This window comes from Nycticebus coucang, chromosome 1 (assembly GCF_027406575.1).
Source record: "Nycticebus coucang isolate mNycCou1 chromosome 1, mNycCou1.pri, whole genome shotgun sequence".
Classification (NCBI taxonomy): domain Eukaryota; kingdom Metazoa; phylum Chordata; class Mammalia; order Primates; family Lorisidae; genus Nycticebus; species Nycticebus coucang.
The window spans coordinates 96,518,372-96,545,389 of record NC_069780.1 but is presented as its reverse complement, the minus strand read 5'-3'; the positions used below and the strand labels follow the sequence as shown (position 1 = coordinate 96,545,389).

General features: G+C 42.1%; 1 protein-coding gene across 3 annotated transcripts; it reads left to right on the top strand.

Annotated features, from left to right (window-relative positions):
- On the top strand, positions 1-26,434 carry KLKB1 (kallikrein B1). 3 transcript variants are annotated; one of them, XM_053584158.1, is made up of 17 exons: positions 1-106; positions 727-785; positions 6,945-7,025; positions 7,349-7,511; positions 10,295-10,401; positions 12,510-12,669; positions 13,145-13,254; positions 16,456-16,497; positions 18,750-18,909; positions 19,893-19,999; positions 20,155-20,317; positions 20,415-20,527; positions 20,695-20,863; positions 22,194-22,369; positions 23,267-23,362; positions 25,189-25,328; positions 26,027-26,434. In XM_053584158.1, exons 2-17 carry the CDS (start codon positions 728-730, stop codon positions 26,201-26,203), a joined length of 2,022 nt encoding a protein of 673 aa, XP_053440133.1. In that variant the 5' UTR covers positions 1-106; position 727; the 3' UTR covers positions 26,204-26,434. The 3 variants fall into 3 exon arrangements, with proteins under 3 accessions (XP_053440133.1, XP_053440151.1, XP_053440140.1); XM_053584176.1 differs by lacking the exon at positions 6,945-7,025; XM_053584165.1 differs by lacking the exon at positions 16,456-16,497.
- The last annotated feature ends 584 nt before the right edge of the window (positions 26,435-27,018 follow it).

Sequence of the window (27,018 nt, the reverse complement as noted above, 5' to 3'; positions counted from 1 at the left end):
TAAATATTGCCTGAAATGCCACCTCAGTGCAGCTTGCAGACCGTTCATTTTTAAGAGACAAGAGAATCCCTCATCTCCGGAAACACAAAAGCAATTTCACTTCCAGGTAGCAAATTTCTCTTTTTGGTTGCTTCTGAATAAAGTGGGGGCTTTTTAACTATAATTTTTACTTTCTGGAGAAACACTCAATTTACATCCCAATTTCCTGAGTACTTAGAGAGTTTAGAAGGAACTAATAGTTATTATATGAGGAAATATTTAAACATAAGATATTTAAAAATCAAAGCTAATACCTGAAATTCAAAAATCAGATTTGGTATTTGAAATTCAAAAATCGGATTTGGTATTTTCTGAGTTTGTTGTTACTTAGGAATTGGGGACTAGTATATTGCCATGATTTATGATAATTTGCTGTTGGCTCAACTCAAGAGGTGGTTTAACTCTTGAATTCCTCTCTACCAATTCCTTTTCCAAAATGACTAGCAACAGAGGTGGCAAATCAATAATAAACACGCGAGTAGTCTCGAGGTCTCCGTTTGTGTCTTGGAAAGCATTATACATTGTCCAAATCCCTAGACACAAAATATACAGAAACTCTGTTCTCTCTACTTATTAATTGCTTGTTATGATTTGCAATTCATACATTTGCAAGATAATACTTCTATCATCTCTAATTAAGGTTCATATTAAATATATGTTGAATTGATGTGTTGTTTTCTTTTTTAGGATGATCTCATTGGGGCAAACAGCTTATGTTGCGGCTTTGTTTACTGCAGTTTCCTGTGGTAAGTGACTTGTCTATAAAACATAAAAATAAGGGTGTGTGAGAGCGGAGGAGGTAAGCAAGATAAACCACGGCTGAGAATGCCATCGAACACACAGCTTCAGGGAAGCAGACGGCCCCTAATAACTGATGTCGAGTATCCCTTCAATGCTGGGAGGCAAGTTTCTCTTTCCAGAATATTGCCCTAGACACACATTGCAGACAGGGGAGGTGCTTAGAATTGAGAGTGTCTTAGGGAGGTGTTAACAAAAACTTCTATGTGGTGATGATGCTCAACAAAGCAGATTTCATACCAAAAAAATTAGCCTCCATTTTTATTATCAACATTTAAAAAGATAAACTTTCCATGAAAATTCAAAGGAATGCTAGACATTTTATAGTGCCTGGGTCCAATCCAAATACCTGACGGGAACATGATACGTATACTCTAGGCCACTTGGGAACCGTTTCCCAAAGGAAAGTAGCTCGCTTAAATTTAACTTAGTAAACCACCTGTAATAGTTCTAGATGAATAGTTTATAACATCAGGTTTTGACCTTATTTCTTTCTATAATCTATTCCATTACTTTTTATTTCTTTCTATAATCCATTCCATTACTTTTCACAGAATAAGCAGAATAAGGATGATGCAGGACGCTGTTTTTCATTAATCATTGTAATGCGGAGTTTCTTAGTGTCATAATTCCGATTCTTGGTGATTTAAGATGCACACACCACAGCTGGGCATGGTGGCTCACACCTGTAATCCCAGTGCTCTGGGTGGGAGAGGGGGTGCCCAAGGCAGGTGGATGTCTTGAGCCAGGAAGTTCAAAATCAGCCTGAGCAAATGTGAGACCCCTTACTAAAAATAAAAAAAACTAGCCGGGCATGGGGGCAGGCAACCTGTAGTCCCAGCTACGTGAGAGGCTGAGGTAAGAGCATCTCTTGAGCCCAGGAGTTTGAGGTTGCTGTGAGCTGTGACGCAATAGCACTCAACCCAGGATGACAGAGTGAGACTTTGTCTCAAAAAAAAAAAAAAAAAAGGCGGTGCCTGTGGCTCAGTGAGCAGGGTGCCAGCCCCATATACCGAGGGTGGCGGGTTCAAACCCGGCCCTGGCCAAACTGCAACAACAACAAAAAAATAGCCGGGCATTGTGGCGGGCGTCTGTAGTCCCAGCTACTCGGGAGGCTGAGGCAGGAGAATCGCCTAGGCCCAGGAGTTGGAGGTTGCTGTGAGCTGTGTGACGCCACGGCACTCTACCGAGGGCGATAGAGTGAAAATCTGTCTCTACAAAAAAAAAAATCAGTTAAAAAAAAAAAATACGGGGGCGGTGCCTGTGGCTCAGTCGGTGGGGCGCCGGCCCCATATACCGAGGGTGGCGGGTTCAAACCCGGCCCCGGCCAAAACTGCAACCAAAAAAAAAAAAAAAAAATACGGGCATACCATAGTGAGCATTTCCCTACTTCTCAGATGTATGGGAAAGATAAACACCTGTGGGTGAGGTTTACATAGTAATATTTTCAAGAAAAAGCTTCTGCCCCTCTTCCCCCCAAATCACAGGTCCCCTTCATCTGACCCTAATTGCCTCAATCCTAATTGCTCTTCAGGGTCACACAATCATTAGTGTGTGCAAATCCACTGACTCGTAGGAAGGAGTTTAAGCAGAAATATTATGAACCAGCTTTATTTTTTTTGGCAAAAAAAGAAAATCATGATTGTGCTAGAAAAACGAGAGGTGTAAATAAACAGTAAATTAGAAACTACATACGGCTTATAGCCCCCTCATGCAGAAATAGCCATTGTTAAAACTCTTTTGTTTAATCTTTCAGACATTTTTCTACATAAACCATTTACACATTTTCAAAGATGCTATAAATTACAGATACTCTTTCTTGGGTATTTCCCATTTACAGCTATCTTTTAAGGGAAAACCCTACACACATACCATGTTTTTTGGAGCTTGGGATTCTTTCCTTTTTGTGGTATCTTTGTATGCATGTTCTTACACACATACCCAGTTATTTCTGTAGAAAACATTTTCAGAAATAAAAATCCTAGATACACAGGTGTGAAAAATTTTGAAGGTTCTATAACATGCATCATGAAATTATCTTTCATAAAGCTTGCTCCCTGGTTGAGTTTTTCCATCAGCTTATGAAAGTGCTCATTCCCTCCACTTAGGCCAACTAGAATAGGCACCTGTAATTCTGCGGCCTGGTGTAAACAGTATCCTAACTCATTTCTGGGGAGCTGCTGCTTCCCAGCTTTGGTCAATGTGGTTCTGGGAACTCTGCTTCTACTGCGGACACCAGGACTGGGGCAAATGACCCAGCCAGGCCTGACCCAGGAAGCACATACATTCAGCTACTGCAGTGGCCCCATCAGAGGCAAAATCTTGCAACAAGGCTTTTGCTTAAACCTCTAGAAATAGGACAGTCCCCCACTCCATGATTTGAAATAAAAAGCAATTACAGAGACCAGAGCTGTAGGTACTACCTTGTCACTATGTGGAACTTGAGACCAATGGCAACACCATGGCTCAGAGCAAATGGATGGAGACCAATTGCCTACTGATGCCAACAATTGAATACAATGTCCAAGTATTCCTGAAGTAAGGTTCACCACGGACTTCTCAGGTTCTGAACCAGTAAATTTCATTTGCCCTCAAGTCATTTTGAACTAGGTTTTCTTTCTTTTTTTTTTAAATTTAAGAATATTACAGGGGTACACACATTTTGGTTATGTAATTTGGTTTTGTACATTTTAAGTCAAAGTTGTTAGTGTGTTCACCCAGAATATGTGCATTGCAAAAGTTATCTGTGAATTTACCCTACCACTCCTCCTCCCTTGAACTAGGTTTCCTATCACTTGCTTTCTAAATCAGTACACAAACACTGCTCTTGTAATTCCCCCCCCCCCCCAGTTTTTGGCCGGGGCTGGGTTCGAACCCATCACCTATGACATATGGGGCCGGTGCCCTACCCCTTTGAGCCACAAGCACCACCCTGCTCTTGTAATTTTTAAGTTTTGCTAATCCTGTGGCTAAAATGATGTCTTGCTGTTTTGTTTTTTGGAGGGTTGTTTTTTTGAGACAGTATTTCATTCTGCTGCCCTGGCTAGAGTGCTGTGGCATCATCATAGCTCACAGCAACTGCAAACTTTTACGCTTGAGCAATCTGCCTGCCTTAGTCTCCCAGGTAGCTGGGACTACAAGTGCCCACCACCAGACCCAGCTAGGTTTTCTATTTTTAGTAGAGATGGGGCCTTGCTCTTGCACAGGCTAGTCTTGAACTCTTGGACTCATGAGATCCTGTCAGCTCAGACTCTCAGAATGCAGGGATTACACGCCTGAGCCACCATGCCAGGCAGGTGCTATTTTGACAAGATTTGTGTTTGTGATTCTTACAATTTTTCATATGCTTAACTAGTCACTTGCGTTTCTTTTGAAAATTATATTTTCACGTCTGTCACCTGATTTTTAAAACTGAAAATGTTTTTCTTCTCCTTATTGATGATCTAATTTTCTAACAAGACAGAATAACCTACCTACTGTCTATGACATGGGACATGGGAGCCCATGAGAAAGTTATGATTGTTACTAGATAACTGAGTAACAGGGCCTTACATACACTTTAAAATACAAGATAGGGGGCGGCGCCTGTTGCTCAGTGGGTAGGGTGCTGGCCCCATATACCAAGAGTGGCGGGTTCGAATCCGGCCCCAGACAAACTGCAACAAACAAATAGCCGGGCGTTGTGGCGGGCGCCTGTAGTCCCAGCTACTTGGGAGGCTGAGGCAAGAGAATCGCTTAAGCCCAGGAGCTGGAGGTTGCTGTGAGCTGTGATGCCACAGCACTCTACCCAGGGTGATAAAATAAGACTCTGTCTCTAAAATAAATAAAATTAATAAATAAAATACAAACAAGGCTATCTCCTCATTGTCACCATCATTACCAACTTGTCAGAATAAGCAAGAACAACTGCTAGAAGTTCCTTTCCATCAGCTCTGAAGTTGGCATATTCCTAGTCACCCTCTTCCATTGGCAGAGTCATGTGGTAGCTCACAAATGCTCAACTGCAGGAGGGGTACTCCCAGGCTGGCACAAGCCATTGTTTGTACCCTTGTACACTGGGATGGAGGCATAGACAGCATAACTTGATAAGTATGAGTCAGCCCAAAATACTGTCTAAAAAGTAGACCTTTTTTAGGTGGCATTGTTATTGGACCAACACTTGGTGTTTTACGTGTATATGAAATCTAGGCAGTACACTTGTACTCCCCAGAAGCTTCCACCTGGAGAGAGCTGTGCTCTTTCCAAATATATAAACCTTACCCAAGAGTAGTCACCCTGGCCACACCTCTGAGAGAAGCAACCTTGCTGGGGACCAGAGCCAGAATCATCATCATCATTAAATCATCACAACTGGGACCAGAGCCAGAATCCCCAGAGAGGCAGGAAAGTGCAGAAAAATGTTAATCTTCAGTGCTCAATGAAATGCGTATTGTCTGACTTTTTCCATTTCCTGGAAGGCAAGACAAAAATAGACACTATTTTTTTTTTTTTTTTAAAGAGAGTCTCACTCTGTCACCCTGGGTTGAGTACCATGGTGTCATAGTTTACAGCAACTTCAAACTCCTGGGATCAAGTGATCTTCTTGCCTTAGCCTCCTGAGTAGCTGGGACTACAGGTGTCCATCACCATGCCCACTGGGTTTTTGTTTCTATTTTTAGTAGAGATAAGGTCTTGCTCTTGTTTAGGCTGGTCTTGGACTCCTGAACTCAAGAAATCCACCTGGCTCAGCCTTCCAAAGTGCTAGGATTACAGGCCTGAGCCACTGAGCTGGCTAAAAATGAACACTATTTAGGCTTGGTGCCTGTAGGGTGCTGGCCACATACACCAGGGCTGGTGGGTTCAGACCCCACCTGGGCCTGCCAAACAACAATGACAACTGCAACGGGTATTGTGGCGGGCACCTGTAGTCCCAGCTACTTGGGAGGCTGAGGCAAGAGAATTGCTTAAGGCTAAGAGTTTGAGGCTGCTGTGAGCTGTGATGCTATAGTGAGAAATAAATAAATAAATAAATAAACACTATTTAAATTGAAGAGTCACTTCTGCCCTAAGACATAGACAAGGTTACCAATGGACTATAACATGGGTAATGGACAGGAGACTCACTGAAATGAATGTGCTAAGTAAGCACACTTTGAAGTGGGTCTTTCAAGATTCAAATTCATATTTTAAAGCCAGTAAAGACATTTAATTCTCTAATTACATGTGGAGTGTGTTGGGTTCCTTCGTGGTCGCGTGTTGGAGCCCAGGGATGCCGGGTCTCCAACCCTGCCTCGGGACCTCGTCGGAGCTGGACACTAGGTCTCCAGCCCCAGCCCATGAAACTGGACATGGACTGCTGCGCCAGCTTTCTCAGGCTAGATCTCATTCAGGTCTCGGGTGCCAAAGCGCCTTAGAAGTCACGGTCAATATTAGTAGAAGCGAGCATCTTAGCAGCAATCTGTCGGTCTTAGCTTGTACATATTCTCCAGCAGCTTCTCCTGAGGTTATTTATAGAAGTAATACCCCACAGGTGTGGAGACTGCCGTGCAATAATGTTGGTGTTCTCATCTCATGCTCTTCATGCTCTCGTGCTCTTTAACGAGAGACCAATGATGTTAAGTCCCTTCCCCAATCCCATATCGCCAAGGTATTTCTCACAGGTGTCTCCTACAGGAGTGCAGGGTAATTAGAGCTGTGATTAATTCCAAACAGCAAATAGTTCAAAAGTTATTTTCCATTTAGCATACGCATGCATTTGTTTCAACTATGTAAAAGCTGAGCATGTGAAAAATAAACATTTAGTAACCACCAGTTTGCTTGAGTTAAACTAAGATGTAGAGCAATATTTAACATTGCTGGCTAGAAAAAGAGACAAAGTTGGGAGTCAGATGGGCTGGAATTAAATCCCAGGACATTAATTAGTTACATGGATTTTGAGCAAGTATTTGTGCCCTGAGACTTTTTTCTTAAAAGAAAAAACATCAGCTGCAGATAATAAAGCCTGTGTCTAGTTTCCCTTAGGAATACCACAGTGGAAATGTTTGTTATGATAGTGTTTTGAAAAATAGATCAGATATTGTTATTTTCAAGTAATAACATTTTCTTTTTTTTTTTTTTTTTGGTTGCAGTTCAGCCGGGGCCGGGTTTGAACCCGCCACCCTCAGTATATTGGGCCGGCACCTTACTGACTGAGCCACAGGCATCGCCCAGTAATAACATTTTCATAACATGTTAGACAACAGGGAGAAACTAAGCTATGCCTGTATTTTATTATGGATGATAAATGTGCAAATTATTGTGTGATTCAATAACAATCAGTCGAAATTTTTAGACGAAAGTATCCAGAAATGATTTCAAATATCATTGTGCAAATCGTACCCTTAATATATTTCATTCTGCTTCTGTAATTAAAGTCATATTATAAAGATCTTTGGGAATCAGTGGAAGAGATAAAATGGTTAAGAGCACAGATATATTTCTATTAAAATTACATACATTTATTCCAAATTAATTTTTTATGATTATGTCGTAGGATGTCTGACTCAACTGTATCAAAACACCTTCTTCCGAGGCGGGGATTTGACTGCCACATACAGCCCAGACGCCCTACACTGTCGGATGGTGTGCACGTTCCACCCCAAGTGTTTGCTTTTCAGTTTTCTACCAGCAAGTTCAACTAACGACCCAGGGAAAAGGTAAAAGTTGGCATTTCATTATTGAAAAAGTCAGTCATTTTTCAAGGTGAGATCAATTGGGTGCAAAAAGGGCATCGCCTATCTCAGGGTTGTCCCTCGAAGGGGGTTCAAGGACCCCCTGCATCAGAATCCCCTGGAGTGGTTCTTAAAAAATGCAGACTCTTGGGCCACACCCCAAACCTATGGAACCAAAGTCTCTTAGGCCTGGAGGTAAAGGCCTCAAAGAAATGTGAGAAGCTCTTCCACTGTTGGAGTAGGTCATTATAGGTAAGATCAGATCTTAAGGCCGTGCTGGAGAGAGAATGCGACTCCTATGGAGTTGGTTTACGACTCAGACTCACGGCTGTGAGTTTGGTTTAGGCTCACAGCTTGAGGCTTGTCCGAGTTAACGTCTTCCTTTTGTAAGACCCAGAGTAAGTGAATGTGAATTAAGGCGAGAAGGGTAGGTTTCAACTCTTGGTTGGTCACCTCTTCTGGTGCCTTTTACGTCTGGAAAAACGTATCCCCTGGATTGATTCTCTGGAACCTGCTGCTGTGGGAGTAGTGAGTGGAACAAAGAAGGGGCCGTCCTGTCTTGAAGATAGGGGTTTACATTGGAGGGTTTTGAGGTACACCCGATCGCCTGGCTGGAGGAGTACCTTCTTAAAGGGGGAAGCTGGTTTAGGCAAGGAGACAGAGCGAGGTCAGGGATGTCATTCCCCAGAGGGGCAGGGCTGCAGGAAAGTCTCCCAGGATGGATGGCCTTACATCAGTTCAAAGGTGGTGAGGGAGGGGGCTTTTCTTGGGCTAATGCCGCATTAAGGCACAGGGAGGAGGTCTATCCAGGTGTGCTGTGTTTCCATCAGAAGGCGAGTGAGGTGTGTTTTAATGAGTCCGTTCATTTTTTCCGCCTTCCCCAAGGCTTGGGGTCAGTAGGATGAATGGAATGTCCATCATATGCCAAGCCCCGATGAGACTCCCTGTGTTACCTGACTGCAGAGTGACAGGGAGACCAACATGAGGGATTATTTCATTGACAAGGGCTTGGATGAAAATGGCGGATTATTGAGGAAGCATGATAGTATTTAGAGTGTACCAGCCTTTGTGGAGGGTGGCTCCTTTTTCTTTGAAGTGGGTGTTCTCTTGGGGGGAGTATTGTGGTGTCAGGGTGGGTAGAAGGGGCAAGATAGCTTGAGAAAAGGAAGAGAGCATCAGCCTCGTGCTTCCCCTTGGAAATGTCAAAGGTGAGCTTTTGATGTCCCATGGGGTATAAGGCTGCTATGTTGGTAGGGGAAGTAATGGCTAAGAGTTTTGTTGATAATAGGGGATCCCTGAGTGGGAAGGAATCTACATTCTTTCCATTCATTCCATATGAGAATGAAGGATATGGAAAGCATATTTGGAATCTGTGTCTATGTTGATGTTTTGTCCCCGTGCCAATGTTAAGGCACAGATAAGGGCAATGAGTTCAGCCTGTTGTGATGTGGTCCCCAGGAGTAAGGGGCTGGATTCAATAATGGATGTGAGGGAGGCTATCACATATTCTGCTTTAGTGGCGTTTTTAATGCTGGAGGGGCTGCCGTCTGTGCACCAAGTGGTTGTCTTGGAGGTTAGGGAAGGCATGTCAGAGATGAGAATGTCTGCACACTTGTGACTTGTGTAATGGTGTGGTTGGTGATGTGTCAGGCAGTGGCAGACGTGTGGCTGGGTTTTAAGAGGTGCACTGATGTAGGAAGATATTTGGGCTTTCTAAAAGGGTGGTATGAAAGGCTTGTAGGCCGGTGGATGAAATGATTGGTATTGCCTGGTGTGTTGGCAAGACCTGAAGGGAATGGGAGGTGTAGATGTGGAGGGCTGGGTGAAAGTGAATTTGTAGCTTTCCTGGACTAAAAGTGAAGTTGCCACCAAGGTGTGGAGGCAAGAAGGCCATTCTTTAACTGTTTCATCTAGTTGTTGGAAACTTGTTTGGAAAAGCATGAATGGGAAGGTGGTTGGGTCTTTTGGTTTGAGTGAGTATGCCAACGGCAAATCCCTGACAGCTATCAACATAGAGGGAAAAGGCTTGGAAGGATTGAGAAGGAAAATGGATGAATCTTGAAGTAGGGCCTGCTTGAGTTTTATAAAGGGAGGGCTCAGGGAGGAGAGTTTCATTAGGGTGAATGCAGGATGTAGTGGCTTAGCTAGAATGCTGAAGATGGGAATCCACAGACAGAAGAAGTTAGCCAAGTTAACAAAGGATAGAAGACCCATTTTAGGGGTGGGGTGGGGTAAGATGGCATTTCCCTTACCCCTGTATATGCAGGGGGGAAAGGAAGAGAGCATTAGCAGGGAGAAGAGAGATGCCCTGGTTGGTGAGCTGGGTTTTGATTAATTGAGCTTTTTTTGGATGAAACTCTATGTGTTTCATCCAAAACCACAAAAATTGTAATGTACACATCCAATGTTTATGCCTGATTTAATTTTTTAAGTAAATGAAAATATTTGCAAAAACAGTCCCCAGTTGGGAACATAGCTTACCCCAAAGTTTAGGAACACAAGAAAAATCATTAACTCTTTAATATGATTGACTTCCTATACTTAAAAAAGTCGAGTGTAAAGATAAACGATGTTGATATTAGTTATTATGGAGGCCTTAGGTATTATAATATTACCTCTAAGAATGTTCTTTTCGGCAAGTATCAGAGAAGCTGTGTCATTTTCCTCATTATCCTGGGCTTTGTTTATTAGTGTATAGAAAATGCTAGACATTTCCTCAATGTGTGTTGACTATTCTCCTTCCTAAGTGAAGCTACTTTTAAAAACAGGTTTGGTTGCTTCTTGAAAGATGGCATTACAGGAGTCCTGCCAAGAGTGCGTCTGAAAAGTGCAATTTCTGGACATTCCTTAAAGCAATGTGGTCATCAAATAACTGGTAAGAAGTAGATTTCTTAATAAGTTTGAGTTAATGATGGATCTGCCTTAGAACAACTTTTGTTCAATGTCTATACTGCTGGGGACTTTGGGAAGGAGGCACTTAGAAAAAAGATAATAGAGAAGTATGCTGAACATAAAAGAGGGAACCATATTTGAATATTTGGACAATTTTTGTCAGTCAACACGAACTTAATGAGCCTCTTATGAGGTTAGCACAAAGTGTAAGACTTGCAGATAGCAAGTACACCTCCAAACAGCAGTCTCTCCTTGATTCCACATAAGAATCTTATAGAAAATGCAGAAAACATCTCTCTCCCAGGTTCCCCTGGGGATAATTTGTACACAGTGGTTCTCAGTGATTCTCAGAATCACTATCTCCCAGGAGTGATTTTGTTCTTTCCCCTAGAGGACATTTGGCAGTGTCTGGAGACATATTTGGTTGTTACACTGGCAGAACACTACTAGCCTTCAGTGAGTAGAGGCCAGAGGTGCTATTAAACCACCATGAGGCACTGGACTATGCCCACAATAAAGAATTTTCTGGCCCCAAATGTCCATGATGCTGAAGTCAAGGAACTCTGTTGTGTACCATTAAGCACAAACAAAGAACTGAGTTCTGTAAATTTACTACTTGCTAAAACAAATATGAAGGCTAGGATGTTGGAGAACTTTAATTCTGACACCTATTGCTACCAGTGTTATGAAAAGCAGCTTCTAACACATTCTGCTGAATTCAAGACAAGCGAACTATTTCTCTGACATGACCAGGCCTGATTGGAAACTGGAGAGTACCAAAAAGATGTTCTCAAGGGAAGCCTGGGCAGGATCCTCAAATAACCGCGCTGTGACGATGCATCCTCACTGCTTTATCTTTGCATTGTACGCTTAATTTGTAGGTTGAAATTTCAGGTGTTTTAAAATATTTCATCCTTCCCTCCCCCATGAATACCACCTCTTCAACACACATACACACTGAGTCTGTTATTTGTATTTTAACCAGTTATCCAAGGTGGCAGTGCTTTTTGTGATACATATGGGTCTGTGTCATTTACCCGAGGTGGACTACATTTTCTTTTTTATTAAGATCAATTTCATATAGTAATACAGTTTGCTACAAACTTGTCCTTTAAGTGCTATTTGCAATTAGTAAAATTTAAACAGAAGGTAGTTCCGTGCCTTTCTCAATACTCTTTAGTTATTGTTAATTTAGTCTAAGTTTTAATACAAAACTTAGTCTTACCCACTAGGCTTCATTTTAATATTCTGCTCTGTCCCCAAACATCTTAAAGTGAAAAATTTCCTTTAAGTGCATAAAGTCTCTAAACTCAGTCAAAAACATATAGGTTTGTAACTTTTAGAGAACCATACAGACAATTTTTTGTTTAAGTGTCCCATTTCAACTCTTAGCCTATTTTTCCCTCATGTATTGCAACATTAGAGATTTCTGCATCTGCAAATTCCTGTATTATTAACCACTATGAATAATCCACCCTCTTGCCCACTTCGATATATTGTTCTCCTGCTAGTTTGTATATTTTATGTCCTACCAACTCTTAAATTCAGTTTTATGACATCAGCCATACTTAGGAGTGGAAAATTATATATACTAGATTATAGTTCACACTGCTGATTACAGTGTTTCCTTAATCAAGAGTCTAACTAACAAATTTGAGTATTAAAACAAAGTTTAATTTGGTTCACTGTTAAACTGTCTACGTCTTTGCATATAAGATAAGTTGTAATGAAAAAGGCCCAACATTTGAAGCAAGACTGACAATGGGTCCATCACGCCTTGTGGATTTCCTCCTGCCCATTGATAATTTCAGGGTGAGATTAACCTGCATTACTGCACGCACCTTGTGACCCTGGAGGAAAAGTAACCCTTTTTCAACTCTAATGATGCTTTAGGGGAAAAAATCAGATTGCATTTATGTCAAGCCAAGTTTGATAATTTAGGGACATAGACATTTTTGAGCCTCTAATTAATAGAGCAGTGAGCAAACATTAGATATTATCCTTTACAGCCACCCAGCACCAGTGGTATTTGATGATCTTATCCCTAGAAAGCAATTAACTGAATTTGCTCCGTGTGTTGTCTGCACACAGCTTGCCACCGAGAAATTTATGAAGGAATGGATATGAGAGGAGTCAATTTTAACGTGTCGAAGGTGAACAGTGTTGAAGAATGCCAAAAGTGGTGCACCAATAATATCCATTGCCAATTTTTCACATACGCCACGCAAACATTTGACAATGCAGAGTACCGGTGAGTAAAATTCGTAGCGTTCGATCTTTGTTTTGGTGCTTCTAGGATTTAATTGTATTATTCATAATCTTTCTTTTTCCCCCCAACTGGAAACCAAACAGGGCTTTCAGGCCTAGTCACTTTCATTATTTACCTACTCAATTTTAGTGTCATTTTTTCTCCAAGAGAATACGTTCCATTTGGTCCACAGGAAGGCTGTTTGTGGGATGAAGGTTTAGTGTCCTGGGATGGTTTAGTGTCATCGAATAGTATTTCCCACCACATTCTCGCCCTGACTTTCCCTCTGTCCGATTAATAATGCAGTTCCCTAACTCACTCATCTGCAAGGTCATCGTTCTTATTGTCTTGCTTATTTTCTATTTTAATGCCAAATATTACTTGGCACTGTTGCTTCTTTTCTCTTTCTTTCTTTTTTTTTCTCTATTTTCTCCTCAAAATTTAGCAAGCAAAACTAACCTCTGTTCTTTACATTCAGAAACAACTGCCTGTTAAAGCGCAGTCCAAGTGGGACACCAACCAGTATAAAGGTGCTGGACAACCTGGTATCTGGATTCTCACTGAAGCCCTGCGCACTTTCAGAGATTGGTAATCGTGTGACTGTTCTCTCACTGTGTGATTACAGGAGGCAGAGTGAGAGCCTGCAAAGATGTCCACGTGCTAAGCTGGGAAACATTACTTTGCACAAGGATCTTTGTGGGTGTGATTAAGTTAAGGATTTCGAATGAGGACATTAATTTTAGATCAATGTTTTACAATCTTTTTCATCTCATGACACACTCGAACCGACTATAGGTAAACTTCGAGGCACACTTAAAGTTGATCAAAAAAAAAAAGTAAAGTGGAGTGCAGTGGCTCATACCTGTTATCTCAGCACTCTGGGAGGCTGAGGAGGGTGGATCCCTTGAGGAGTTGGAGAGCAGCTTGAGCAAGAGTGAGACCTGTCTCTACTAAAAATAGACAAACTAGCCAGGTATTAGGGTGGGTGCCTGTAGTCCTGGCTACTCAGGAAGCTGAGGCAGGAGAATCACTTGAATCTAGGATTTTGAGGGTGCTGTGAGCTATGACACCACAGCATCTACCCTACCCAGGGTGACACAGTGAGACTGTCTCAAAAAAAAAAAAAAAAAGTAAAAAAAAAGAATATACTTACTATGCTTTGACCGTCTTTCAAAAATACTTTAATTAATGATCTTTTTTTTTTTTTTGGTTTTTGGCTGGGGCTGGGTTTGAACCTGCCACCTCTGGCATATGGGACCAGCGCCCTACTCCTTGAGCCACAGGCGCCACCCTTTAATTAATGATCTTAAAATATTTTTGCAGTACACCAGGTGAAAATCACTGTTCTAGATTATCTGGATGGTCTCAATGTGCTCATAAGGAGACCTTATGAAAGAAAGAGGCAGGAGGGTCAGAGCCTGAGAGAGAGAGATTGGAAGGCGTCACAGTGCTGGCTTTGAAAGTGAGGGATCTGGGTGGTGCCTGTGGCTCAAAGGGGTGGGGCTCTGGCCCCATGTGCCAGAGGTGGTGGGTTCGAGCCCAGCCCCGGCCAAAAGCTGCCAAAAAAAAAAAAAAGAAAGTGAAGGATCCATGAACCAAGGCATTCAGGCAGCCTCTAGAAGCTGAAAAAGGCACGAAATAGGTTCTCCTATAAAGTTTCCTGAAAGTACAAAGCCCTACTGATATCTTGATTTTAGCCCATTTTGGACTTCTGATATCTAGAATTGTAAGACAATGAATTTGTGTTGTTTTAAGGCACAGGTTTGTGATAATAATCTCTTAACAGCAGTAGTAGAAAACCAGCACAGTGATATTGTAAAGAACACTGCAAGGTCATTGCTTGGTGGTTCCATATGGTGAAATGACTCTACCAGGAAGAACCAATACAACTCGATCATTTCAGACATAGAGGTCATTTCAGTTGCCGTGAAATCTCACCCATTAGTACACACAATGTTAAGGACCAGATGGTACTGAAACCAAATTACTCGTAGCCAGTTCTGCACAGTACTGAGTGCTGCCTCTGTGCCCCGCCCCATTCTGGATGCCCAGCTCGACTTCTCCATGGATTAGGAGGCTGGCGACTATGCATTTCCTTTCCTGTTTGTGCCCTGTGCCCTTGCACACTGCTCATGTGTGTGCCAGACTGATTGGGTCAAATGTACTGATTATTTTACTTTCGTTTTTCTTTCCCCAGAGAGTTCGAGAAGATAGGGACTCTAGGAGGTAGGGCTCTATTCACTTGTGTTGCGTTCTGTTGCTCAAAATATCTGGCACATTTAACCCAGGGAACTGGCTAGCTCATGCCGTGGCCTGGGGCCTGAAAGAGCACCCCAGCCCCAGGTGTCTGGCTCTCTTGGTAAATTGCAGTGAGTTCACACATTACATCAGTCAGTAATGTGTGACTGACTGGAAGAACCAGGAAGAACCAATACAGTACTGCAGTAAATTCTGTGCTGGCTCTCTTGGTAAATTGCAGTGAGTTCACACATTACATCAGTCAGGTTAAAATGGCCTTTACAGAATGATACAGATCTTGGATGCTTCAGACATTGTTTTGAACTATTAAAGGCCTGAATTTTCACTGGGTACATTTTCCCACATTCCTCAGGGAGCATCTAATAGCCAGATGCCTTCTAGACCTATCCTAAGTCAGTCTCCTGACCTAATTGCCTGAATGAAATTCACAAGTCAGGGAAGATTTGTCCTTATTACCACACGTTTGTCCTTAGTTTCACCAAGGTTTTTCCTAATCTCACAAGCCAAAAATTCCTAGAGCTCCTAGAAGTGATGTGCTCAGGGTTACGTAGCTTTGTGGTCCCCAACCCCCGGTCCGTGGCTTGTTAGAAACTGGGCCTCAGACCTGGGGGTGAGTGGTGGGCAAGTGAGCGAAGCTCATCTGTGTTTGTAGCTATTTCCCATTGTTCACATTACCACCTGAGCCCTGGCTCCTGTCCCCGTACCCTCCCTATCCCCATCTTCCATGAAACCAGTCCCTGGTGCCAAAAAGTTTGAGGACTGCTGACGTAGCTGACGAACAGAGCCAGAACTTGATTGTGAGTGAAATAAATTTCACCTTCTTCCCACTTCCTCCCTCTTTTTGATGTTTGCTCTATTTTTTAAATTTTTTACTTATTTATTTATTTTTAGAGACAGGGTTTCCTTCTATCACTCAGGCTAGAGTGCTGCTGTGAAATCATAGCTCACTATAACTTCAGACTCCTGGGCTCAAGTGATCCTCCTGCCTTGGCCTCCTAAGTTGCTAGAATTACAGGCACCAGCTACCAGTCCTGGCCTCCTTTTTTTTTTTAATTGGAAAGCATCCTATTTCTCAACTCACATATGAACTTATATGTTTAGAGATTTTCTTCTCTTTTTGTCAATCTTTCTGCATAGATTTTAAAAGGTTTCAAGATAATCACATTTTCCCAAGTAATTGGACAAAACTATTAGTAGTTCTGATAAGGAAAACTGTTACCATATTACTTTTTAATTCTCAGGTGAGGTGCTGAACCTATGCTCCAAAAATCAAAGCATATAAACTGGAAAACAGTTTTTATTGTTATCAGCTCTTCCTGAGAAAGATGGTCTGGTAACATTGCAATTACAGGGTGCAGAGTCATGGTTTCTGTGAGTCAGGCCAAATAAATTCAAATCTTGTCAGTGGGATTTCATGGGGAACTTCCAGGCAGTTTCTGGGAATGAGCCTTTAGAGTAGCCCCACCCCCATCCTGACTCCCCAGTGTCTGTAAGGCTGCTGGTTTTCACTGTGATCATGGGTTTTTCAAGGTTCCCATGGAGGTAAGAAGAAGGAGGCGTGTGTAGTTCAAGGTAAAGTCTGTGGGGCTCACTGTACTTACTGATGTTGAACTCCCCAGGTTGGGTTGTCATAAGCCTTTGATTAATTTCCCGAGTTCTGTTTGTCTGGACAATTTTGCCAATGCTGTCATTTTATAGAGGAGAGGGGTGCCATTCCCACTAATATCTTGTAGTGCTTTTGAAAACCAAAACAAAAACAAACAGACTTTAAAAAAGAGAACGGTGTTTGGAACCAGGAGGCACCTGCCCTTCTGCCTGCTGTGACTGAGACACCGTGTTCAGTTCCATATTCCATGTTTTCTATGGGTCGGTGGAAAACCGGAGCACTTCTAAAGAGGGCTGGATATGTAGAAGGAATAGAAAATAAAACATGACAAAAGAAGAAGTTAAAGCTATGTGTCTTGAAAAAGAGTTAAGATGACTGCCTTAATTTTTTTTATTTTTTATTTTTGAGGCAGAGTCTCACTTTGTCACTCTGGGTAGAGTGCTGTGGCATCATAGCTTACAGCAACCTCAGACTCCCAGGCTCAAAGGATCTTTCTGCCTCAGCCTCCTGAGTAGCTGGGACTACGGGTGCCCACCACCACATTTTAGTACAGACAGAGTCTCACTCTTGCTCAGGCTGGTCTTGAACTCCTCAGCTCAAGTGGTCGACCCACCTCAGCCTCCTACAGTGCTGGGACTACAGCCACCAGGTCCAGCCTTAATTTTTTTTAATTCAGTTTTCTGAAGGGCTACCATTAGAGAAGGGATTAAACTAATCTGTGTGGTCTCATAGGGTAGATCTAGTGATCTGTGAAGAAGATAAGACAAGAATTCCTACCATCTGGGGTGGTCCAGAAACAAATGGCCCTTGTCATGAAGCATTGAGCTCCTTGGCACTGTAACTGGGTGCAAGTCATGATGTCCTTTTGACAATGCAGTTGTAGGTCAGTAGGGAGGACTCCTAAGTTGTCTTTCAGCATCAACAGGGTATGTTTTGGGTTTTTTTTAATTTAATTAGCTGAGGTCTTATTTCCTAGACTGCCTGTAAGAAGAGATATAGGAGGCACTCTCTCGGTGCAACTTTATTCATTTAAATTATGTCTATTTTTCTTTTTCCCTTTAGCATTATTCTTTATGCTTTCATAATAATAGAATTTAGGTGTTATTAAGTTGAGTAAACTGAAAAAATAATATGAACCAAAGGCTGGGCACCTGTAATCCCAGCAGTACTCTGGGAGTCCAAGGTGGGAGAATGCCTTAAACTCAGGAGTTCGAGACCAACCTAAGCAAGAGCAAGACCTCATCACTACTAAAAATAGAAAAACTAGCCAGGTCTTGTGGGAGCAGGTACCTGTAGTCCCAGCTACTCTGGAGGCTTAGGCAAGAGGAACTCTTGAGCCCAGGAGTTTAAGGTTGCTGTGAGCTATGATGCCACGGCACTCTACCCAGGGCAACAGAATGAGAGAAAAAAAAGTATAAAAATAAGAAGTAAGATTATATAACTATAATAAAAATGATTTTTCTCTTGTTCTAATATTAATTAGCTATCTGGTATTTTTGTTAATCTCATTTTATTAAAAACATTTTTATCATATTCAGGAAATATATCATGAAACCTCATGTTCCTAAGGCTGGGAATTGGGGTTGAGGTAATGTATAGGAAGCATGAACACACTCTGACTAACTTCATTCAACATTGTGCATTCATGGTGAATAGCACTAAGAACGTAGGCTGGCTATTTTATTTTTCTGACATAGAAATTTGACTCTTATTGAGATCAATTTTGCCTTCCTCTAAATGACAAACAATAAGTTTGAACATATTTAGGCCTTGTGTGGTGGCTTACACCTGTCATCCTAGCACTCTGGGAGGCCGAAGTGGGAGACTCCCTTGAACTCAGGAGTTTGAGACCAGCCTGAGCAAGAGCAAGACCCTGTCTCTACTAAAAAAAAAAAATTAAAACTAGCAGAGCATGGTGGTGCACATCTGTAGTCCCAGCTACTCAGGAGACTGAGGCAGGAGGATTGCTGGAGCCCAAGAGACTGAGGTTGCTGCGAGCTACGATAACAACACGGCACTCCAGCCTGGGCAACAGGGTGAAATTCTGTCTCAAAAAAAAAAAATTGTTTTTTGAAGATACTTCAACAGGTATTTTCTTACTTAGGATGTTTAGTGCTATGAATAATAGTCACAATTTCCTTAGTTACTTTGACAAAGCACAAGCAAATTTAGCAGCTCATCCTTCACTGAGGCTCTTCTTCCCTTCCTGGGTTCACAGGTTGCCACATGGACCTTTTCCAGAATCTGGCATTTTCAGATGTTGACGTGGCCAGAGTCCTCACTCCAGATGCCTTTGCGTGTCGCCTCATTTGCACCTATCATCCCTCCTGCCTCTTCTTTACCTTCTATACCAATGCGTGGAACGTAGAGTCTCAAAGGCGAGTACCCATGTGAGGCGTTTACTGCTATTCTCTCCTCACTTTTATTTTATGGTTTGGGTTTTTAAAAAGTTTTGTTCATTTCCCTCCAAACACTGGAGCTGGCAATTTAAATAGGTACCTTTTTGCCAGGTGCAGATTAGTTAAGAGATTAGCAGATTTGGCTACCCGCCTTCTCTTAGTTATTAACATATTGACTGCCACACTAGAAAAAAAAACGTTTTTTTCCTTTGGGCCATGGTGTTTAATTGGGTCAAGATGTGTCAAGAGATGTGCAAATTATATATGCTTCATGAGGCCCCGGAATCAAAACTAGTATAAGTTAAATGCAATTTACATGGCAGTTAATGTGTTAAAACACACCATTGAATCAAGGAAACAGTAGCCCTGGGGGGCGAAGGGGGGAATCTGATGTCTTTCTTATTGATATTAATGTTTTATATTAGCTAGAAGTAAAAACAACTCACTGGCACGATATCCTTTAAATTTAGTGGCTCTAATTTCTCTGTTTCAGAAACTAGAGCCTTGTTTATCCTGATTAAAGTTCTGGGCTGACCTTTTTACTTCAGATAACCCACCCATTTCTGTTCCTATAGCATGTAGCTAAGACAAGGGCAAGTAGTTATATAATAGGATCAGCCACATAAATCCTCAGAATTTTTCTTTGATGCCTTTTGTTCTCCAGTTAGAAGGTGGAACTTTTGTCCAGTTAGAGGGTGAAATTTTTTTCCAGTTAGAAGGTAGAACCATTGTCCTTTCTTGAGATTATCTTGTGTTTATTAATTTTCTCCAAAGGGAGATAAGGCTCGATTTACATTTAATCTCTGCAATTTCCAACAGTCCTGTAGTCTGATTTACTTTAAAGATAGTTTCTCAGAAGAATAGTTTGCAGAGTTGCTTTTTGATGTGGGGAGCTTTTGTATCTGCCTAATGCCTTTAATGTTGTTTTTTTTTATCTCTTTGGCTTTTTTTATACAAAGTAGAAATGTTTGTTTCCTTAAGACTTCTCAAAGTGGAACACCAAATTCTACTACTCAAGAAAACACCATATCTGGATATAGTCTTTTAACCTGCAAAAGAACTTTGCCTGGTAATGTGAATCAATACTAATAGCACATAAAATGTGTCAGATTTCATGATTTCTAACAATAGTGATGAAACAGTCCTCGGGGGGTCAAAAATTTGTGCAAATGTGGTTTATTGCTTTTCCTATTTTATATCTTTTTATGCCTATAATTGGCACAGAACCCTGCCATTCCAAAATTTACCCTGGAGTTGACTTTGGAGGGGAAGACTTGAATGTGACCTTTGTGGATGGAGCCAGTGTTTGCCAGGAGACTTGCACGAAGACGGTTCACTGTCAGTTTTTCACTTATTCTCTACTCCCCAAAGACTGCAGGGAAAAAAAGTAGGGGAATTTTTGTTTTCCAAAGGGTTGGCCAGGTCATTTCATATACTTTCCTCCTCTGTGAAGGTTTATCCTTTATACTGTTGGTTTTGTCTAGGTGCAAATGTTCCTTAAAATTATCTCTGGATGGTTCTCCAACAAGCATTACATATGGGACACAAGCGAGATCTGGTTATTCTTTGAGATTGTGTAAAGCTGGGGACAGCTCTGGTGAGTGCGCCTCACATTTTCACAGAGCTGTAAAAGGCTTTCTGTGTCATTGTGATGACTAACTTGCTTGGTCTTATACAGTGGAATTATGTGTCTTGTTTACCTTGGCTGAAGGGCACTCTGATTCACTTCAGTTCTAACTCTTTGCTTCAATACTCTCTCTTTAGTCTGCACAACAAAAACAAACACACGCATTGTTGGAGGAACGAACTCTGTGTGGGGAGAGTGGCCCTGGCAAGTAAGCCTGCAAGTGCAGCTGGCGGCCCGGAGGCATCTGTGCGGAGGGTCCATCATTGGACACCAGTGGGTCCTAACTGCAGCCCATTGCTTTGATGGGTGAGTGTGGGTGTCTCTTATCTGATTTTTCACAGTCTGATTTTGATTTTTTTTGAAGAATCTGTAATCAGTTTCTCCCTCATCATATGACTTAATGAATGGTGAGTTATTCTCTTTTAATAGTAGTTATTTAAAGGTGGTAATGGTAGTCAAAATATTTTTTAGAACTAGGGTCTGAATGCTGAACCATCTTGAGCCATCAGTGCCCCTGGGTGGATATCACTTCTGCCAAAAAAGAATCTAAAACAATGCCTAGATCCTCACCTCTACCCATCAATCCCTAATGTATCCTTCAAAGACTTACTGTTCAGGCCCATAGAAATTGTACTTATTGCTCTTTGATTCACAGATGTGCTAAGTTATAATAATAAAATGAAAATATGATCATTTTTTACTCCTTATATTTTAGTGTATGTAATCTGACATAATATTTCTGTTGTGTTGGCCAATAAGTACACACAGTAGCGTTTTTAAGTCTTAAAATATTTAGGTTTTGTAGCTGGACCAGGGCTTGAGTGACAGCTTTGCCACTGACACAGGGACAGCTCTGTTGCAGGTGGCCCTGCTAAGGACAGGCTGTTGGGCTGGAAGGAAAGGTATCAAGCTGGAAAATTCGTCCCATTTTTAGTAAATGCACCCAGTTTGGGACCAAGAATTTTCATTCTTCAAGGCTCAGAATTGTGAGTTTGGAAGAGATACTAGAGAAACCCTGAGATTTAGTTGAGAGGAAGCCCCTCTCTGCCTGACACCTCTACCATCCCCTCAGAACTTTGTGCAAGTTTGTCTTGCAAGACTCGCCTGGTAAAATTTACCTGATTTTTTTTTAACACTTTATTTCTAAAGCAAAATAAGACTCTGATTTAGATCATAATTTTGGATTTACTTTGTATGTAATCATCTTTTAAAGAGTTGATTTAACTTTTCATGCTGCCTACAATGTAGATTAATTTTAAACCACACTGAAGTCCCCGTAGTTTGTCCTATGAGAGGGGCTTATATGTGACCAGCCTCACCTTGACAGCTCTGAGCTGGGTGAGTATATCTTTGCTCAGGTTAGGGGCCACAAGCTTGGTTTTCCTGTGGTGAATTGCCAGCATCTCCCCACCACAGTTGCCCCCAGAATGGGCCGGTGACACTCTTGCACTTTTACTCTTAGGAAACACGATATAATCACATAAATACGTTCTTTCAGTGTTTTAAACTAAATGTTCAGAGATTCAGTGCTGCTCTGTTGATGATGACAAATTGCCAGGAGGAGGAATTAGGGAAAATATGTCACATGCCACATTTCCTTCCCATTTTGAAGTAGGCATTTCTTTTTCTCTCCTAGACTTCCCTTACCAGATATTTGGCGCCTTTACAGCGGCATTTTAAATCTGTCAGACATCACAGCAGAAACGCCTTTCACACTAATAAAAGAAATTATTATTCACCCAAACTACAAAATCTCGGAAGGTGGTCATGATATTGCCTTACTAAAACTTCGGGCTCCTTTGAATTACACTGGTATGTAGTGTGTTTAAGGAGATGTGCCATGCTGAGTTGTGTTGGTTTGAATTGTCATGTCAGTTGAATCGTCTCTAGAGCACACATCTGGAGACATTGTCACTATCTCCTGGTTAGTGGAGGTAAAGAATCCTTGAGGGTTGCAAGAGGAGTGGAGATCACATAACTTGGCATAAAATCTCTTCTACTTAAGGGGCAAGAAATTTTAATTAGTTATTTTAGGGAATGAAACAACTCCGTGAGCATTACTGAAATGACAGGCATAGGAGATGTTTGTGCCACCTGGAAGCCCTGGACTTTGAACAATAGTATTGTCCCTACGTTGGCTTTGGGGATATTAGGGACATCTAAGGGTGAGGGGGACCTGATAGTAATTTCCAGATGTAATTTGGGTAGAAAAAAGACTGACACAGAGAAAAAGCTCTGGGAAAACAGGAGCATACAGTTGGGGGTGCAGACTGTGGAGGTGCCATGTCCTAGAGGAGCTGACCTCTGTCCACTAATGATGATGTGACCTCGGGCAAGTTACTTTACCTCTTTGCACCTCTAATTTTCTCATCTGTAAGAATGAAGATAATAATTTCCTCTTAGGCTTGTTACTGTAATGAATACACTGAAGCCCTTCAAAGAATGCCTGGAACGGTGCGGACACTTTGCTATCACTATTATAGATAGCCTAAGATGAAGAAGACACAAGAACTTCTGAAGGTTTTCATAGTAGATTTGAATTCTTACTTTTTTTGATTTAATGAAGAAAATTTCAAGATCAAAAATGTCATGTTACAGTGACTCTGAGAGAGAAAGATGTTCTTAAATCATTGACCTTAGCAGTTGAGCAGAAAGGATGCATTGGTAAAGTCTTTATAACCCAAATCTAATTTAAAAATTCCCTTTCAGAATTCCAAAAGCCAATATGCCTACCTTCCCAAGGTGACATGCATACGATTTATACCAACTGCTGGGTGACTGGCTGGGGCTTCTCGAAGGAAAAAGGTACCACGTGACATTGTAAATGTGTTTCCTAGAGCGAGTCTTACATGTTAAAATACAGGAAGTGGTTCAGTGGAAGCAGCTTCTGTCTAAAATTATATGCAAATTCATGATTGTTCCTGTCTGTTCTCAGGTGTTTATTCATTGGTTCTTCAGAAGATATAGTTTTTGCTTGGCCCGAAAAAAATGTATAAGGGAATCTCTTAAGTATCTTCCTTCATTATAAAGATCATTTGCTCGGCTTCCCATAAAGGGCTGGACCCATGGAAGGCCCACGAGCCCTCTCAAGCCCACAGTCCTTAGAACTTACAGTGCCATCTGTGTCCCCAGTGCCATGTTCTCATGACGCTCACCAAAGGAGCAGAGGCAGGTGTACCATCTCTCTGTGTGGCCATTTCCAAGTTACAGGCCACGTGAATTCTTTCTACAAAACCTTGTGTTCATCATCCCTTCTTATTTGGGCCTTGGAGTGTCTCAATTCCCCTTAAACTTTTCAGTAAACAAACCTTTACAAATGTCTTCCTTGATAAAAGTATGTCCCTTGTGGGGCATGGTGGCTCACACCTGTTATCCCAGTACTCTAGGAGGCCGACGCAGGAGGAGCTCAGGGGTTCAAGACCAGCCAGAGCAAGATCAAGACCCCATTTCTACTAAAAATAGAAAAACTAGCCAGGTATGTTGTGGTGGGTGCCTCTAGTCCTAGCTACTTGGGAGGCTGAGGCAAGAGGACCTTTTGAGCCCAGGATTTTGAGGTTGCCGTGAGCTATGATGCCATAACACTCTACCCAGGGGACAGAGTGAGACTCTGTCTCAAACAAACAAACAAACAAAAAACAAAAGTGATGTCCTTGATAGACACTAGAGAGAATCCTATTCGTGTTGCTCTTTACCAGAGGAGATGGCTTGCCAGGCTCTCTCCATCTTTCCTGATTCAGTCCTTTATTCAGCTAATTCAAATTTGTAAATTTTTTACTAGTGACTTGAGATAGGAGGAAATCAATAGTCAGTTTAACTAAGCAAAGAAAGCTCCCAGCGTATGCCCAGGGGGAACCTAGGCACGAATGGAATGTAAATGACCCATAAATAAATTGCTCCTCATGGAAAATGCTCCCTTGCATTTACTCAGAAAACAAAATACCCTTCAGTTGCCGGAGGTTTGAGATTTTTTTTTTTTTTCCAGAAATGTTATTTTTGTAAATTAAAATCTTGAATATATAAAACAAAAGGAATGAAAGGTAAGAACTTCCAGGCTTTGGACTATAGGTAATAAACATAAGAAAAGATTTCTGAGACAAGAGATGAGACAAGAAAATATGAAAGCAAGGTCTCTGATCAGCCCTGGGTGCTGGGTTGTCCTGACACAGAAGAGGTAAGAGGATAATACCAGCCGCTCTAGTACACATAGTCTCTCTCTCTCTAACTCTGCATTCTCAATCTTTGCTTTTTTTGGAGACACAGTCTCACTTTGTTGCCCATGGTAGAGTGCCATGGCATCACAGCTCACAGCAACCTCAAACTCTTGGGCCCAAGCTATTCTCTTGCCTCAGCCTCCCCAGTAAATGGGATTACAGGTGCCCGCCACAACAAGGCTGGGCTATTTTTGGAGACAAGGTCTTGCTCTGGCTCACTGGCAATCCACCTAACTTGATCTTGCAGAGTGCTAGGATTATAGGCGTGAGCCACCATACCTGCCCAATCTTTGCTATTTTTATTCACAGATAGGACCCTTATGAAAAGTTTACCATTTTGATTAACTTTAAAACTTAAGACTTGTCGCCATGCATTTTTGTATGTCTTCCCACTGAAGTTACACCTTGGTTACTTCATAGGTGAGATCCAAAATACTCTACAAAAGGCAAATATTCCTTTGGTAATGAATGAAGAATGCCAGAAAAGATACAGAGATTATGAAATAACCAAACAGATGCTGTGTGCCGGCCATAAAGAAGGGGGAAAAGATGCTTGTAAGGTAATGCACTGGACTGAGAAAAACACACAGTAGGCCACTTCCCAAATACAACCCTCTGGGGCCTGTAACAAGCTGGTCCATACACAGAGGTGGTCACCAGAAGGAACTTCTGATACACACATGTGGTGCACGTCAGGTCCAGGAGAATTAGGTCAACTTGGTCAGTGTAGGGAGGTGGTCAGCTGTGGAGCTTCCACTTTTATTTCCCAGTAGCATTATTTTGTTATAGCTTTTAAAAAATTCAGAGAAAAATCATCTGCTAACTTTATAAGTAACCATTAACAACGTGAATACATATCGTAATCATATTTATACGATTTATGATGTCCATGTTGCAGTCTACACGTGTATGTCCTGAAGGGGGATGAATGTGCATACAGTCATTGTTCTAAAATGTCACAACATTCGCTTGCTTTGGCATGGGCTAATGATGTCAGAATTTGGGGGTTTACCTCAGAATTGAAGAGGGAATAAACAGAACATGCGGCTAATTGAATTAAATGATTGCCACTGCACCCAACAGCTAATGAGGCCCGTGAGATACCTGAAGCGCTTTAAGAAAGTGTGTGTGTGTGTGTGTGTGTGTGTGTGTGTGTGTGTGTTCATGCGGTTGGACTACAGAATCTCACGGGCACTCTCGAATTTGAATCGCAGCTGTCATAACTTGGTATTGTTTTCATTTTTCCACTGTGACACAGGGAGATTCGGGCGGTCCCCTGGTCTGTAAACACAGCGGAATATGGCGTTTGGTCGGCATTACCAGCTGGGGTGAAGGCTGTGGCCGCAGGGAACAACCCGGTGTCTATACCAAAGTTGCTGAGTACGTGGACTGGATTTTAGAGAAAACACAGGGCGGTGGTGGAGACACTCTGTAAGGAGGAGCCAGGTCTGTGGCTCTGTTGTTGCCACTGTGTTCAGATGTCTGCAGCATGTGGACAATGGTGTCCACCTGTCATGGGGATAAAAAAGTGTGTACAAGGCTGCTGAGGACGTGTCCACTGAGGCATGCTCCCACATCCGGGAATGGGGTGCTAAGCATGGGAGATCCCCACTGAAGATCTCCATGGTTCTTGTGAAATAAAATGGCAAAAGAGCATGATTAACAAGTGTTTTTCTCAGGCTATGAAACAGACAGAACCAGAAGGAAGTGATGAGGACTCCAGCACCATGCGGGGACTCATTCTGTGCTTACTGCTTCCTCTGGAGCTCAGCAGTCTCAGGGATGTCACTTCTTTCCCAGGTGTCACCTGCCTGGTCACTAAGGCCCACCATCCGCTGTACTTGAGGGGAAGAGCTAGCAAGCGTGTGTCACTGCCAAGAGGAAGGGGGACATGTTGGTACTCACTATTATAAGAAAGAGATGGGTTACCTGCACCTCTTCTTTCGGCCTCCTACTTTTGCCACCCGGGCATGGCCCTGAGGGTCTGGGGAGGCAGGAAGGGTGCCGCTGTTCCACCTGCACCTCCTGGGGTCGCGCTTCACTGCACTGCAGGATGGGCAAGGAATCTGGTTTGCAAAGGGCGCTCACCCTGGGGGAGGTCAGTGGGTGTTGGTTGCTGTAAGAGTGATTCAAGAAGCATCATTAGGTATGTTAGGTATAAAGTATTCCACAAATTTCAGGCTTACAAACTCAGGGCAGTAGTATGCAGCCTTGGAATGAATGATAGAAATCCTTTTGTAATGCAGCTTC